The 17,935-nt window shown below is 39.9% G+C and overlaps 1 protein-coding gene across 6 annotated transcripts in view; it reads left to right on the top strand.

The window, feature by feature from the left end:
• Positions 1-17,935, top strand: part of DGKB (diacylglycerol kinase beta) — a 255,173-nt gene that overhangs the window by 184,815 nt on the left and 52,423 nt on the right. For all 6 annotated transcript variants that reach the window (XM_083468107.1, XM_083468109.1, XM_083468110.1 and 3 more), the window contains one exon: positions 11,708-11,798. In XM_083468107.1, the coding sequence (XP_083324233.1) occupies positions 11,708-11,798 (91 nt within the window). The remainder of the gene's footprint in view (positions 1-11,707; positions 11,799-17,935) is intronic.

Raw genomic sequence — 17,935 nt, 5'->3', positions numbered from 1 at the left:
AAATAAGCTCTATCCACATCAGCAGAACGTCGTAGGCGACCTGGAAGTGCAGAAGTCATTTGCCCATAATAAATCTGGCACCCTAAAAGTTTGCAGAACCAATGCTTGTTCTAAGGAGGGGGGGAAATGAGTGATTAACAACTCTTTAGCTGCCGAGTACCCTTTACAATAAAGAGAAGCTATTGACAGTAAAAGCACTCAATGGCTTCGTCAACTGGTACTGAACTCCTTCTGCTTACATAGAGAATGTATATGCACAGTGAACATAAGTACTCAGTGTCACGGCCTATAACTATCTCTGCCTAAGAGCACAGGGTGTCTAACCATATGAGGGCTTGCTTCTGTGTCCTAGGCAAGGGGGAGGGGAAATCATTTTGGTCCAGCAAACATCTGGTAGCTAAACTTAAAAAGCACTGATTGGTTCTGACAGCTGTCTGCTTCACAGCAGTATTTAACCGGAAATATTTGAAACAGATTGATATGAATAATGAACAAATTGTGTGATGTATGCGTGACAGAAATAAACAGCGCCAAGATTTAGCTCATTAATGTAGAAGTAATCCTGTATAGAAAATCGGGGATTTAAACCCCTGACATTTCCCCCCCCCCCCACTACATTTGCCCATTTCAATAATCCACCAGCAAACGGGACTTTAAAACAGTTCCTTCTGCAATATATTGCAACTGTTTCATTATGAAATAGGTTGAATGGGATGTCATCATCTCTTAACTTCAACAAGTGCAGCTGATGGATGTGGCCCATTTAAATGTACAACAAAGAGCTGAACTAGATAACGAACTTATTATTACTCTCTGTGGATTATAGGTTAGTCCCAAAGGAGTGTAGTAAGCCAGTGAAAATCCATATTTACTGGCTAAACAATGGCCAGAAGGCTGACTGGAGATATTGATTTACTTTCTAGGCCATTTAGGCCTTAATGGTAGAGAAAAGCTGAAGTGCTGTTTACTTTTCTGCCAGAATCGACCAAACAACCAGCCCATTTTTTACAGACTTTTGATTGATTTCGCTTAGAGGAATTAGAGGTGATTTATTTTTAAGCTGAAAGCAACTCATAAATATCTCCCACTACACAGGTTTCCTAAGAGTAAATGTTAAAGAGAAAGACTTATTGAGAAATTCTTTTGTCGCAAATCAATGTCAGCAGGTAGTATTCTTTGCTCGCTTCAGTACGGTGGTGGACACCTATTCCAAGGAGCAGTCAAGAATGCAATTGCGCTACATGGGATTCCATGCTATTGAAAAGTTTTGTGAACTATTTGTTTGGATTTGAGATAACAGCATCCTGCTGCTTTTTGAAAGAAACATAACCTATGGCAGTATAAATACATGCGCCAGTGAAGCACAGTTTATCAGATGCATACATTTTCAAAGAAATGTGACAGTCATACTTTGAGCATCGGAAATTTGATGTAGCTCCCACACAAACACAAACATTTCTTGACAAAAGGGGAACTGAGTTGTGGAAGGAAACAGGGCTATAGGATCTCCATCCCTCCCTTAGAACTTCTCAAGAAGGAGAGTCTATCTCATGGTACAAAGCCAGTGTCCCAGATATTTAGCTTTGACCACAGACAGGTAAACATGGGAGGAGGATTGCCTGTGACATTGATTGAGAGCAGTCAAATTTGACATCCAATATTTGTTCTATTGTTTTGTAGCAATGTTTTGAAATGTGGTTTTTGGACTATATCTGAACTAAATATCACTTAGTAACTTTGATTTCTAGGAAGAGTTAAACATTGCCTGGTTCAGAAGTAGACTAATGAATTCCATGTGGTCCTGCCTTACAGAGAGGCAATTCATAAAAATGCTTTGTACATTTTTGATTCTGAAATACAGTAAGAATTATGCAGTCGGATCCGGCAGCCAGGATTTTCTTCATAGAAACCTGATCATAGCCCTATGGAGAATTATAATAATAGCTTCATTAATTTAAGTAAAAGTCTGTGTCAGGTCTGCGTTAGCATAGCAGGATATTAGAGGTAAAGACAAGGAAAATTGTTTTATTCCTCTGACATAATTTAAAAATGAAGTGTGAAGTTCTATGACCTTGCTATAAAGTTAATAAGGTTCTCTGTTATAAGTCACACAATTACAGAGATTTTATACTGTGCTTCATTGATTTCCCCCAAATGCATCAGAGCTGGTAGTTCCAAAGCTGTTTACAGATTTTTCAGTACAACCCTGCGCATGTTTACTCACAAGTCCCACTGTAGTTGGGATTATGCTTTAGGATTGCAGCCTTCATTATTTAATGTATATGTTGGAATGGATGTGAGATAAAAGGAGAATGCCCAAAAGCTTTCGCATGAAGGCATGAAGACTATGCCAATAGTAATAGCAAGAATTTGTGATTCTGTACATTGGCTGGTCAGTATGAATAATCTCCAAGAGAATGGGGAATCTGTACAAGGTGACCATGTCAACTTGGTTGCATTTGCACTGACTGGCTACCATAGCCATTCTCTACTTCGAAACTAAAAAAAAACCTTGCCCAGACAATGCACAAAATTTGTACGGAATCGATGTAGATTAAGAAGATCTGTAATCAATTCACATTGTTAACAATGTTCAATATTAATGAGGCAATGATCAATATTAAGAAGGCATTTGAGTGGTCTGTTTTGTTCAGATTTTCCATGCATTCATTTGGTGCACAATTGCCCGTTGCACAGATGCACAACTTCTATTAAGCCATATATAATCACAACTCTCATATTAATATACCAGTGCTATGTCAGCAGCTGCTTATAGAACTGTGAAGCCGAGAAAATAAGCAAAAACTGTCAGGAAAAATATAAATGTATATTTAGTGTAGAAATCTACACAATCAAATGCAAAAGACAAAAACATTTTTAATTTTTATTTTTTGGTATCACCCCTCCACACCCACCTGATGTCTACCGTGCGGATAACATTTTTTCACAAGGCACTAATAAGCATCTTACTGTGATTATGAATAGTGGCATTTGCTTTTGAAGATAAAGCATCACGGATCAGAAAGTCTGTTCACTTAGGCGGGAAGTCTCTTGTAAATTATTATCATTCAGATATCACACTGCTGTGTAATTGCTGGTTTTATACCAGGTGCTGGTTTTATACCAGGTGCTTGAGGTAACCTCTTGTTAATTTATGCCACTTGAGAGTATCACATTTATATAATCCTGATAAAAGATATAACCTTCGGGGAGTTTAACAAAGCAGCATAGTGCAGGTGCATCCTAAACTGTATTCTTTCAAAGTAATCTTTAACTTCAAGGCACATTCTAGTTCTTAGTTATCATTTTTTTAAAAGAGTAATATGGATAAATTGGAAGAGTAAAAGTTTATGCCAAAAGGATTTACAGGTTTCTTCCTGGGCCGACAAAACAGGGAGTGAGAGCATGTTGGCTGGTGGTGATCGGTTTTGTAAAACTAAGGAACTGGCAACTAAATGAAGTTTTATTGGAATATTTGAGAGGGTCCGCAAACTTGAATTCCCCTCTCCCTTTTTCTTTTGAATCATATCTTTCAGATCATATGCCTGCGCAGTAGCATATATGTTGTTGTTTAGTCGTTTAGTCGTGTCCGACTCTTCATGACCCCATGGACCAGAGCACGCCAGGCACTCCTGTCTTCCACTGCCTCCCGCAGTTTGGTCAAACTCATGCTGGTAGCTTCGAGAACACTGTCCAACCATCTCGTCCTCTGTCGTCCTCTCCTTGTGCCCTCCATCTTTCCCAACACCAGGGTCTTTTCCAGGGAGTCTTCTCTTCTCATGAGGTGGCCAAAGTATTGGAGCCTCAGCTTCAGGATCTGTCCTTCCAGTGGTCACTCAGGGCTGATTTCCTTCAGAATGGATAGGTTTGATCTTCTTGCAGTCCATGGGACTCTCAAGAATCTCCTCCAGCACCATAATTCAAAAGCACCAATTCTTCAGCGATCAGCCTTCTTTATGATCCAGCTCTCACTTCCATACATCACTACTGGGAAAACCATAGCTTTAACTATATGGACCTTTGTTGGCAAGGTGATGTCTCTTCTTTTTAAGTAGCATATATATGAACATGCAACTAAGATTATGGAGAGCAGGATCCAAACAACATTGATGTGAAACTTTAGGAATCATCAGCATAAGCAGGGCTTTTTTGGTGATAGTACTGGCATGTCTGGAGTACTGGCATGTCTTCTTCTTCACTGCCCATGGCAGCCATTTTGTGCTGGCAACCTCAGCACTTTTTCAGTATATGAGTACTGGTGCCTCATTTTTTACTATAAAAAAGAAAAGGAAAGCGCCAAGTATAAGTGCCATCAAATGCAGTTGGGAGACAAAGTTTAAGGAAACATGGTCAATATGGTGCTCTGCACATCCATAGGGGCACAAGTGGGGCTGTCATGTGACACCATTAATAAACATACATTGGCCTGTCATGTGCTGATCTCTAGTTCTCTGCAACACATTTGCATAAGCACCACACTACTATGTTTGGATCCCAGCCGTCTATTTGCCCAATTTTTATGATGGTTCTTAGTAAAGCTGTTTTTAACATAATATATGTATTAGTCTCTATTTCTTCCTTTCTGCACACAGTTTGAATTTATGCTTGCTACACGGAAAATACCACCAAGACAGTCAGCAATTGACTGACCACAGAGAGCTTTAGCTACATGCTTTAAAGTATGCAAGTACCGGGTTTTTTGGTGGAGCATTCAGAAAGAGAAGTTTAAACCAGTATGCAGAAAGATATTACCTCTGATGTGCCATTCCTAGAGTTAGTTATTGGAAATAAAAAATGTCAAAGATGAGCCTGTTATAAATCTTTCTGCCGACATATAAAATTCTTCTGGATATGCATTGCCACTGACCATTTCCTTATCTTTTCATTTGATTCATTAAAAAGCAAAATGGGGATTATATGATAGCCAAGACAGGACTGAAAAGAAAAAGAGAACATTAAAAAAAGTCATACAATCTTATTAATATATATTATGTGCCACAATGAAATCATTTTACCTAAGTACAAAATTACCTAGGTAATAGATTTATGAGCAATGAGAAAAGGCTGTTTTTCAGTGAAAAGTATTATTTTTTAAAAGCATTAAAATAAATTAATACTAATTTATCCTTATTGTCTAAACATTTGTTGTGCCTAACTGTAGGGGTGTTGCCTGATTTTATTTGGATTTTTTGAACGTTACACTTTTATCAGGGATGGGTGAATTTGGTCCCAGGCAATGAACTTTTCCAGACAATTTCTGGCAATTTTTAAATCACACCATTTGGTTTAATGTAGGCCCATGATGAAGAAGATGATGCACTATGTTTTAACATATAGTTGCCCTGCCTTTCATGTTTTGTACTGATCATCTGTGCAAAAAGTTGTCCTTCAGTATAGACTGCATCATGGATCTGCAGTTTTAAACTTTCTGATCATACTTGGAATAAATTCAGTGATTTGAGGAACAAAGGTCAAAATAAATAAACAAATGAGTCATCTTGACATACAAAAACTACTGTTCTACCCAGAATAGGTAAATAATACTGATAGAAAAGTCAACTCTGGATGAGTTTACAAAAGTTGGTTTAGGTGTGAAAGGTGGCATAGGAAGGGTTGTGTGGTGGGTGCGGGCTGCTCTGGGTGTCATCACTGAGGGCGGGGGTGCCCCCGGGACCTGGCCTGCAGCTTGCCTGAGTCACACGTCTCTCCTGGGGAGTGATGCAGTGACTTTGGCACCTGCAGGCTCCGCGCTGCCCGAAATGGCAATGTGGGGCTTGTGAACTCCATGGAGGTTCAGCGCAGCGTGCTCTGCCCTGGCTTGCCCTGCCCTTGGGTGCAGGGTATTTGCACCGCCCCGGGTGCCCAAGCAGCTAGCTCCGCCGCTGGTGAAAGCATTATATTACATGAGAACAGATGTCATGGGAATAAACGATACTTTGTCCTGTCCTTTAAAACACTAAAACTAGATATGTGTGAATTGGTGACTATGCCACTCTCGGTTTGGTGATAGGATGAATATAAAAGCATAGTGGATCCATGTGAACTTGTTTTTCTGCTCTACACTAGAAGCGGGGGGGGGGGATTAAAGGGGTATAATGCTACTGAACCAAAGCTTTAAAAACTTGGTGCCGGTTAAGTTTGAGCAGAGAGGCTTGAGATGTGAACTCACCTGGAAAGTGGTGCCCCATTGTGAGGTTACCCCAAACTTAAGTCTGGGATGGACTTGAAATGGAGTTCCCCCAGTTCCCCAGCTGCAACTAGCCCCCTCTGCCTTACCTCCATGAAGCCGGGGGGCAGGTGAGAGTGGTAAAGGTAAAGGTACCCCTGCCCGTACGGGCCAGTCGTGACCGACTCTGGGGTTGCGCGCCCATCTCGCTTAAGAGGCCGGGGGCCAGCGCTGTCCGGAGACACTTCCGGGTCACGTGGCCAGCATGACGAAGCTGCTCTGGCGAGCCAGCACCAGCGCAGCACACAGAAATGCCGTTTACCTTCCCGCTATAAAGCAGTACCTATTTATCTACTTGCACTTAAGGGTGCTTTCGAACTGCTAGGTGGGCAGGAGCTGGGACCAAAAGATGGGAGCTCACCCCGCCGCGGGGATTCGAACCGCCAACCATGTGATCGGCAAGTCCTAGGTGCTGAGGTTTTACCCACAGCGCCACCCGCGTCCCCAGGTGAGAGTGAGGGGAGCTCAAAGACAGGCTTCTGTCTTTGCAAATGATGCTCTTGTGCATACTCAGAAGCTCCTTTTTCAGCTTTGAGCAGGAGAGGGGCAGGTGCCTGTCTGTGAGCTCTCCTTGCTTTTGGCAATCTCCCCCCACTTTTTGTGTTGCTGTTGAAGCAGAGCTGGCAGATGATGTGTGAACACTCTCTGGGTTTTGCAAACCTTCCTTTCAAATGCTCAAAAACTTCCTCCTTGGTTTTCAAGCAAAGGAACAATTCAAAAAGCTCAGATTGTGTTCAGGGTTAGGGTTATTGCTGTAGCTCATTGGCAGAGCACATGTTTTACCTGTATAAAATCTTAGGGAGCTCCTGCCAGTGAGTAAGGGGTAATCGGTTCCCCATGCTGGCTGGGGCTGATGGGAGTTGTAGTCAAGCACCATGTTGGCTACCAATGTAGACAGTACTGAGCTAGATGGGCAGGTTCAAAAACCTATAACAAAAACTTTGTAGCTTGAATAAAAATAAAGTCAAAATTAATCTGAACTATTAATCGGAAGCATACCAAAACAAATATAGTGCAAGGTTTTTCAGTAACTCAGTTGCAACTTTCTAGTGAATGTTTTAAATAAAAAACCCACTATTCTCCACACAAACATCCCTGACAATAACATTATTTGAGGGCAAAGGGAGCCTTTGTATGTGGCTCATCCTGCTTGATATTTAAGAGGTTTCTGCATGCATGAGAAGAAACCCGTATGCAGCACATCTCATTTGTCTAAATGGGACAAAAGACTGATCTTGCTGATTTTGCATATGTCAAAAGGAGAGCAGGTTTTGTTTTTTTATTATTTAATTTGTCACGTTTTCCAAGGCTATCGATAGTGGATGCTGATAACCCACTTGCTATCTTCAGGAGAAGAAAAGGCTAAGACGTAAACCATACACAAATCTGGAGAGGAGTCTCCAAGGTGCTTGAATGGTGCCTTGTACGCCTCCATCCAGCAACTCCTGCAGCCAAGCTGGGGCCAAACATTTTGCTCTGCTTTCCTTTGGACCACATTGGCAAGGCCAAGAGTCTTGTTGCCTCCGTAGCCTAGGACCTCCATAAACATTGCCAAAATTGAGCCCCAGGGAGGTCACTTCTATGCTGCTAACGCAGCGGTTTGACTTCTCCCAAGGAGGCACACTCCATTATGCATGTTTTTGTTTTTATTGCTAAGGAGAAGGAAGAGTTGCATGTGGCATTTTCTACCTTGGGTGACAAAATAAGTCGACAAGCTTTGGATTCTACACACCTTTCCTTGAAGGGCTGGGGAGTCAATCTGTTCCTTTGTCGCAGGCACTAAAATGTATTGGGCTGGCCTTGGTTTTAGGCATCTTTTCACCTACCCTGCTCTTCTCTAATTTATTATTGGTACTGACAAAGGTGACACCATTGGATATCTATTCAGTAGGGCAGATTCATGTACACAGCAGCTGCATCTTAGAAGAATCCCTAGATCAAGGCCCAAGTGTGCAAAAGTGTGAAGAATTATAAATACACTTGACTGTTCTTTAAATACTGATAAAGTTGGGGCACTATAAATTGGGCATCTGTGCATTGCCTGTGTGTGCTATCTTTAAGGTGGAAAGGGCTTAGTTTTTCAGAATTACATTACACCTACCCATTTGATTCCTTTCTATTAATAAACAAAATTCATCGTTATGCACTTTTCAAAAAAAAAAAAGTTTAGCTGTGCCCACTGTGATGCCGTGTTCACGTGCTCAACTAGTGTATAATAAAACATTTATTATTTCCATATTTAGACTCAGGGCAATTTTTTCTGATAATATGCCATCTAATTGCTTAATCAGAAAGGTTATATAAAATAGTTTTAACAGTAGGGGGCTTTTTAATTAACATCATAATGCAGAGCTGCACTGCAGCCTATTTTAGTATTGATAACCAAACTGGCTCCACTAAACCTACAAGAAACTTTGGTGGCTGTAGCTCTCCATACTCTTTTATCCTGCACTGAGAGAGCCACGTGCTCATGAAATGCACATGCTTGTTGGGGTCACGACAAAACACTCCTCTTATCTGTAGTGGGGGAATGGAGTACAGTATATAGATCTCAAATTAGGTAGCCATGGGCTGTAGCAAAGTCATAGAGAACATGCTTTGCAGGAAGAGATTCAATCTCTGGCACCTCTGGGTAGGGCTGGGAAAGAAGATGTTGCCAGTCAGTGTAGGCAATAGTAAAGTAATTAGATCAATGGATTTGGTATAAGATGGCTTCATAATAACCGAGATGAAGTGTCACAAAGCACCTTGCAGGCCGTTACTGCCTCATAGGGAATGTATTCCATGTCAGTCCCTATAGTTCAATATGGTCTACATTGACTGGCAGCAGCTGTCCAGGGTTTCAGTCACGAGTCCTTCCCAACCCCATATGGAGATGCCAAGGGCCGAACCAAAGACTCTTTGCACTGCCAGTCAGGGTAGACAGCACTGGGCTGCCCAACAATGGTTCAATGTAGTATCAGGCATTCTTTGGGCTGTATCCAAAGTAGTGTTGAGTAATGCATCCCATCAATGCAGGATTTCTCCTTGCACAGCAGGATTCCCCACCCCAAAGTCTGTTCTAGGGGCTTCCCCAGCCCTACAGAGCAGGTTGGGATAGTGGTGGCAGGGAGTTGCATTGCAGAAATAGAAATTCCTGTAGTGGTGGGGCATGTGAGGTCGGTATCCAACTACTTTGGGACATATGGGTCTGATGTAAGAGCTTCTTATAAATCATAACTCATTGGTTAGGCAAGAATGATACAATAGCTTATGTGTGGAGGCAAGAACAAGAAGGTTGAAAGGAGTTGCTTCTCCGTGACAGATAATGTAGTTTAATGAAGACCGAAAGTTTTGTTGCTTGGCTTTATAAATAAAAGTTATCTCAAAGAGGGAGTGAGATCTCAGCATGAAATCCTCCGCATTACAGCTTTTGCCCCTGGGAAGAACAAAAATTCTTGTTATCCAGTATGAACTCTCATCTGAATTGTCTTTCTTGCGTGTGTGTGTGTGTGTGTGTGTGTGTGTATGTATATATATATCTTTCTGAGTTTGCATAAGGTTGGCATCACTTTAGTACTGTATAACTGAGATATGGCCACATGCAGAAATAAATGTGTAGTCAGCTAATGGTTCGTATTTTAAAGTTCTAGCCAACTAAGTCAGAGCAGGCCCATGGAAGTCAGATAAGCCATATTTTGGATGTGGGGAATAAAAATCCTATGTTTAAAATGAGTCACAGTAACTATTGCTAAAACTTGATGTCACTTAACAATAGACGCTCATTCCTGCTTAGCTTTGTTTTCAGAAGTTTATGGCTGAGTCCAGTGGTAGAAATGATCGCAGTCCTATGGTGCTGAAGAAATGCTATCTAAGCCTTTGATATAATGTGAAAGAGACCGTTCCATAAGGACAATATGGTACTCCAGATTAAGTTCTGATTTTCTGGGAACCCAATTAGGCTATTCCTGAAGACTATTGAGCATCCCTTAATTCCATGCAGTTTCTATTGATGCAGTGCTTTCTGTATCATTCGGAAATATCCTGAATTCAGGAGCATACAGTTTAAATTAGGAGCAACAGGCTGGCAGGCCATTGCAAATCCTGTAACTTGAGAGGAACAAGATTTGGGCCACTTACTCAAGGACCACAAGGTGGGGGAAGAGGGCTCATTTTGTACTATTGAGAGTAACTCTGCTAGAAATGTTGTGGCAGATTTCAATACGTACTTTCCCATGGCTGCAATGTACTGCACACGTTAAAATGATAACATAGGAAACGGGTCCTATTTCAACATCGGAAGGCTAAATGCTACCAAAGTACATCAAAAGCACTCTGTTTGTCATCAGCAGCCTGCAAAACATTCCTCTGTCTTCCATGCACAGTGGTGGTGTTGTAGCACTGTTTATACATGCCCAAAGGGCTGTTTATGAATGGGGATGTTTAGACCACATTCACGTCATTTACAGCACTATGATACCGCTTTAAACAGTCATGGATTCCCTCCAAGAACCCTGATAGCTATAGTGTGGTAAAGGTGCTGAGAATTGTTAAGACAGCCCTATTTCCCTTGCAGAGCTACAGTTCTTGCAGTAGTTTAACAATCAGGCCCTCTTCACAGTGAAGTATGATACTGCTTTAACTGAGTAGTGCAGATGGAACCATTGGAGCCATTTTTTATACAACAGATTTTCACCCACCCCCAAAGTGCATTTTAAAGTTAATTAGAAAGGGGAGTGGGGATGCAGCAAATTAACCTAAATTATACATCTTCAGCATAGCTTTATTTAGATCTGCTTGCAACACTTAATATACCTATTAAAGTATGGCCCAGCAAAATTGTAATGTATGTTTCAGTCTGAAATATTATGTAAATATTAGTGTATTTTCTGTTAGCTGATCCAATTGCCCCATAAAACCTAACTTTTTCTGCTCACTTCTTAAATATTAGTAACTTGTTAGTGTATTCCATTTTCCTGTCAATACGTCTGCCTTACAGCCGATTAATTTAAAGATCTGGAATACATTGAATGCTTGTGTTTTTATTTTTTTTCAATACCTGTCATAATGAAAAATAAGCCACTGAATTAGCTTGGGGAAAGACTTCTTTTTTACTTTTCTTTTCCCACCTCATTTCATTATGATGGCAGACCCTAGAACTGGATTTTGGACAGCATCAGAAATCACATTAGCAAGTATGACACATAAAATGGGACTCAGTAAGTTTTCAAGACATGTCTCTGGTTAAGTGGCAATTGCCAAAACTCCCTAAGAGTTAGCTAATCTATCTCTGTTAGAGAACTTTCCTGTTATAGCTGTAGGGGATATTATATCTCTTGACAGCTGCATTTAAGTTTTTGAAAATTATGAGATCATCTATTTCAACCTGGATGTCAGATCTTAGCATCTCTTATGATGAAAGTCAGGATGCTAACTTTTTTTCTTTTTAAAAAAGAAATGTTCAGATATTGATGTTTCTTTTCTTTTGTCTTTATGTTTCAGAATGAAGAATAAATTTTGGTATTTCGAATTTGGCACTTCTGAAACTTTTTCAGCAACCTGCAAGAAGCTGCATGAATCCCTAGAAATAGAAGTAAGAAACTAATTGCTATATGTTATTCTAGCAACTGGAGGGTTATACGTGAAGCCAAATATTTATTTTAATCTATTCATTTATTTTAATTTATTTACATAATGTGTATCCCACAACTTCAGATTTATGTTCCCAGGGCAGGTAATGGACTATCTAGAAACAAAAAGTACAATTTGAAATAAATAATAAACATATATATGAACCATTTCTTCAAAGACACATTAGGAAAGGTCTCTATACAAATAAAAATGTGGGAGAGATGCTGAGTTCAAAAGAGATGCAGTTAGACAACAAAATGCCTTCTACTTTGAAGCCATCTCCCCCAGTGTAATCCTGATGGCATTCTTTTGTTATAGCCCTGAGCATTTATTTATTTATGAATATTTATAAACTGCTTGTATTCCAAAGCAGTGTACAGAATTTTTCTAAATTTACAGTGTGACAATCCAGAAAAACAACATAAAATAATTTCCCAAATCTGCAATGACAGTGAAATAAAGTGACTGCTGATGAAACTTGGAATAAGATTCAGTTTTGTTATTAGGCAAGTATTAATTACAGTAGAAAAGGGAAAGAAGTTTGACCTTATTTCATTTCATTTTATACCTTGCCTTGCCAGTCACCTCTCATTCCACATAAGAAGAGTTCTGCTGGATTAGACCAGAGGTCCAATGCCTATGGGAAATCTGCAAACAGGATCTTAGAACAAGCATCACTTTTCCTTTCTGCAGTTTCTAGCAACTGTTATTCAGAAGCAAACAACCTCCTGCTATGGCGATACAACGTAGCAGCTAACAAGTGCAAAAGTAGGGTATAAAACCACCCTGAAATTCTTAAAGCAGCTGAAAAAGCAGGAAATCAAAACTTAGCCACTTAGCATCAGGAACCAACTGGAAAGTTTATGATCTCTATAGCACAGGTGGTTGGGTTTTTTAGGGAGAAAAATAGAGGGGGGAAAGTTGTGAAGGCAGGAATAGCTTTGGGAATTTAAATTTGAAAAACTTATTTCTATATATTCCATCTAAATTTTATAACCTTTAAAGATGAGTTCACGAAAACTGTACTCGCTTTCCTTAATTAAAGGTTAAAGAATGCATTTGGGGTGTGGGGGAACCATTCTTTTCATAAAGTAATTTTTGTCTGTGCACAGAACACCAGTTTGCGATTAGGTGAAGAAGAATTTGAAAAGAGAGGAACAGAACCAGCATTCATAAGCGGTTGCCAATATCTTGGGACCATGTAGCCTCTTTATCCTGTCTTGGTTCTTATTGGCTGTGGGTCTACAGCAGCAGGGTTTTCACCTATGCCATATGGGCAAACGGTGCAGGTGATTTAAGGGGTGCAGTCCTAAGCAGGTGCAATGCAGCTCAGACTCACAAAGAGGCACTCACTCAGCTCAGGAACTATAGTGAGCAGCCTGAGGCAGCTTTTACCATGAAGAGAGAGGAACCTGCAGACCCTAACCAAGAAAGCTTTGAGACTCGGGGGATAGGGACACTACTTGAGTCTGCTCATTCAGACAAAGTGCCCAGAGGGGCTGACATGCTCAGAATCCTCTCAGTACAGCAAAGGGCTATGAAGGACTATGAGTATGAAGACAGCTATTCTGGGACCCTGAGCAAGGAGGCTGCATCCATTAAATGGTTAAGCCATAAGGAGGAATATTCCTGAACCTTAAAGCAACAGAGGCCCACAATCTAAGGAGGAATTTTAGTACCTATTATTCCATTCAGGGGCAGAGCCTTTTAAAAGTTGTGATTTAGAAGTGGTTGCCCATTTGAAATCCAGATCGGTGCTTAGCAATTTATGGTGGACGTCTAGCGGTGAAAGGAGAGGCCCAGCAACTTAACTAACACTATAGAGAGATTTAGAAAGTTATTCTTGGTTTGGAGAAAGATTCAGAACAAACAGAACATATTTCTTCACATGACAAACCATTAATTTATGGAATTGACCAATGGAAGATGTGATACCTGACTCTGAATTGGGGGTTAGGGACTTGTAGCCCTCCATATGTTGCTGCACCAAAATTACTGTCATCCATGACCGTTGACTATGCTGGCTGGAGATGATGGGAGAGTGACGACATCTGGAGGGCCACAGACTCCTACCACTGCTTTTAAGAGAGATGTGGTAAACCGATGAAGATTAGGATTATCAATGGCTGTTGCCCATGATAGCTAGATGGAATGTCAGTGTTCAGATGTAGTTTATTGCTGAGCACCAATTGCTGAGGAGGGTTATCGACAATAAATATGACACAAAGACTTCCTGGAATCCCTGACGATTGTGCGAAACAGGATTCTGGGCTGGTTTCAGTCTGATCCAGCAGGGCTTTCCTTAGGATAGTGTGCAGGCCCATGTTATAAAGTCCTTTTCTTCATTCTTTATCATTATCTATTTATGCCACTTTTATACATGGCGCTGTGTACTAAATACCATCATTTTATCGTACAAACACAATACCAAATAAAATATATTTGCCTTTCTTAATTCAACTTTGATATGTTAGCACAATGGAAATGGACATGTACTGAAAATTCCTCTGTCTGAACAAAAGAATTTCTCCTTTAGTAATTCTGAAAGTAACTCATCACAGCAGGACTCTGAGGCCTAGTGAAATAATTGTCTTAGTATACTGCCTGCTGTGTTCAATATTGAGTGAATATGTTCCCTGCACCATCTTATATCACAATTCTCCCTTTATTTAAATAATTTTAGTCAGTTTGGGGGGCACAAGACCTTTATAAATTAACAGCAGGGAAATACCAAAGGTGTCAGATTGCATATTTATCATCTTTTTCGTGTAATACTTAAATATGTATTAAGAAGTGACTGACATAAATTAGGCAGATTTCAGAAGCCACAGGCTGTGGCTTGTAGAGGACCCCCTTCTGCTTGACATTTCATCCTTGTCAAAGATCAAATTATTTTAATTTAGGCTGCAAATTATAAGGAATGAAGACTTCTTTGTGGGAATTCCCTGTGGTAATCTGACTTTTGTTGTTACTGCTGCTTGTCAGTGTGCAAAAGATATAATATGCATGCAAATAAGGTTAAAAAATATGTACTATCTAATTATCCAGCCAGTACATTCCACTTGAAGACAGTGGGAGGCCTGACACACAGTATGTGTTTGATTCATTGAGGCCTGCAGGGTATTTACACAAGATTACTTTTAATTATGAAATTAATATCTGTTTATCGAGAATGTATAGCAGTAAGTGAGTATACACATGAGCAGAATTTTTAGTAAAAAAAGAATTCGTCTTTATGTTTAACATGTATGTGAGGTGTAAAAGCAAACCCCAAAAGTTTGCTTCCAATACAAAACTTAAAGACACTTTCTCACCCCTCACTGAAAAGGAAGTCAATAAAAATTGTTTTTCATCCCAGCTGCCAAGTGATTCTAAGATGTGTTACTGGAGGTTTTAGGCTGCTTTTCATTAATATTGTATGCAGATTTAAACTTTTGATCCAGAAAGGCAAATTTTGGAATGGAAACCTAATGGCTCTGAGTCCTCTTTCTTCCTCCCACTTTCAAACATTGTGTATGGCAACACATAGAACATATTTAAATGGCTACATTTCAGAAAGCCTGAAAACTAGAATGGGCAGATAAGAATGGAACTAAATATATACCAAGTAGAAGGGACAGGTTAGGAAAAAGCAAGATAGGATAAGGTGAGATTTCAGTGGTCCAGGGTTTATTTATTTTTTAAAAGTGAACCTTGGGAAGGGAACTGAAGGCAACAGTGAGCTTGCACCATCTGGAACATTTGCACCAGCACAACCTATTAGGCACACTGCTCTGAGCTCATTGGACATTGTACATTAAGCACAACATTTTCATAGGGGTAAAGTGAACAAATTCCAGTCAATGTACCTGGATTCCATGAACCTTCCTATTGGACAGGTCATGTTGGCCTGGAGGTAGACATGTCTGGTCAGTGAGGTCCCATTGCCTCCATTTTGTATGATCCATATAAGAGTTCATTCATGTGGAATAGAGTAGGACTGGGCTAGCCAAGGAATAACAGAGAACCCTTTACTGTATTTTCCAGTAGGACTTATTCCTTTTGTTCCTAAAATTTCTTGGCCACATTTTCTACAATAATATCTCCTCGAGTGACATATGAAAGCAGTTAATGATAAAAGGCCGTAAAACTAATAAAGCACCATTAAATAACACATTGTTAATAATATTAATCACAAACCAGGGTCTTGGGATCTACCTGAAGTTAGATTCGCCTGCCCTAAAACTGAACAGCTAAAACCATGATGAATTAAAAGGACAACAGCAAAGTACAAAACCAAGTTACTATCTCAGCAACAGAAAGCTAAAAATAAAAGAAAACAAAAGCCCAAGAGACTGGATAAGCCTTTTATTTAGATGATTTTAAAATTAGATTCAAATCATCATGATGTTAGTACACATAAGCAATCGTTTAGTATCTCACCCTTTTTGGCAGTGAAATGAATGATAGAGCAACAGCCTAATTTAGCAACAAATAATGGTTGGGGTTCAAATGGTGAATTAAAGGACTTTGGAAATATGAATACATGGACCTGGAAGGATAGTTCTTCTTTCTACATCACTGTTTGATGTTTAGGTTGATTGTGGGGATGGAATTAACGTATTATAACAACTCAATACCCTACGGTAGTTAAATGTCAACTTGGTAACCATATGGTACAATTTAAGTCTGTATTACCCTTGCCCCAGAAGGTAGCTTTCAACACACGTCATCACAATTCAACAGCATTTTTGTTTCAATTTTCTGAATAAATACATTTTTATATGCAATTTTAACTAATCTGCAGGTTTTGCTAGAAATGTCCCATAATAATAAAATAGAACTTTTGTATATACTTTTTACTAATATAGGCAGTTTCCCCCTAACATATATAACACTTTTGTACACATTGTTTAGTCAGAGAACTGTATCACAAAATTTGAAGATGTGCCAATTTTGAAAGAGAGCTGTTTTTGTTGTTGTTTGCATATTGATTCAAGAAGTGTGTGTGATGAGAGAGGCACCCTGCACTACCCTCCATAGGCCATTAAACAGGTAAAGGTAAAGGTACCCCTGACCGTTAGGTCCAGTCGCGGATGACTCTGGGGTTGTGGCACTCATCTCTATAGGTGGAGGGAGCTGGTGCTTGTCTGCAGACAGCTTCCGGGTCATGTGGCCAGCATGACTAAGCCGCTTCTGGCGAACCAGAGCACTGCACTGAAATGCCATTTACCTTCCCGCCAGAGCAGTACCTATTTATCTACTTGCACTTTGACATGCTTTTGAACTACTAGGTGGGCAGGAGCAGGAACTGAAGAATGGAAGATCACCCCATCATGGGGATTCAAACCACCTACCTTCTGATCGGCAAGCCCTAGGCTCTGTGGTTTAAACCACAGCACCACCCGCATCCCTTCCATAGGTCATTACTTAATAATAAACCATAATAATAAGAAGAACTGGGAGACAAATTGGGAGTTATATGCCTGTCACAAAGACATCCGTGGAGTGTTGTCATGATTCTTACCCTAGATTACTAGGTGAATATAGCTTTCAACACTTATTATGAATTAAGGTCAGAATTAGAGCCATATTATGTAAAAAAAAAAAGCAAGATCACAATACTTTACTAATAAGGTGTGAGATGTCACAATAGATCAAAGTGGAATCCAAAAAGCATTTGAAATCTGAAAGGAATCGTAGTTTGACTCAAGAGGCTAGCTGTTGCAGTTCTGCTTCTACTTGGGCCACTTTCACAAAGGAGATTTCAAATTTTCACTCGCTGAAAGAACCAGATTGAGAAGGTGGCTGTTCCTAAAACAAAATATGAGCAAAATATTACCATATGCTGAGGCATTATGTAAATGGCTGTAACTGTAGTTTGGACTGATTTTAACCATACCATTGTATACTTCCTATATTCATACCAGTGCAAACCTCCCACAAGTGATATGCCTGGTTAAAATGAAGAAAACCATACAGAAAAGTAATATATTAAAACACCTGAAACTTGGCTGAATGAATAGAAGCAAGTTTGAAGACTGATGATGTAGCGAACCATTTAAGTGAGAACCTCCCCTTCTGGATTTGGCTAGTTCTATATTGTTGTTTTTCCCCAGA

This window comes from Podarcis liolepis (assembly GCF_965112155.1).
Source record: "Podarcis liolepis genome assembly, chromosome: 12".
NCBI lineage: Eukaryota > Metazoa > Chordata > Lepidosauria > Squamata > Lacertidae > Podarcis > Podarcis liolepis.
Note: the sequence above shows the minus strand (reverse complement) of the source record. Positions and strands in the feature narration are given on the sequence as shown.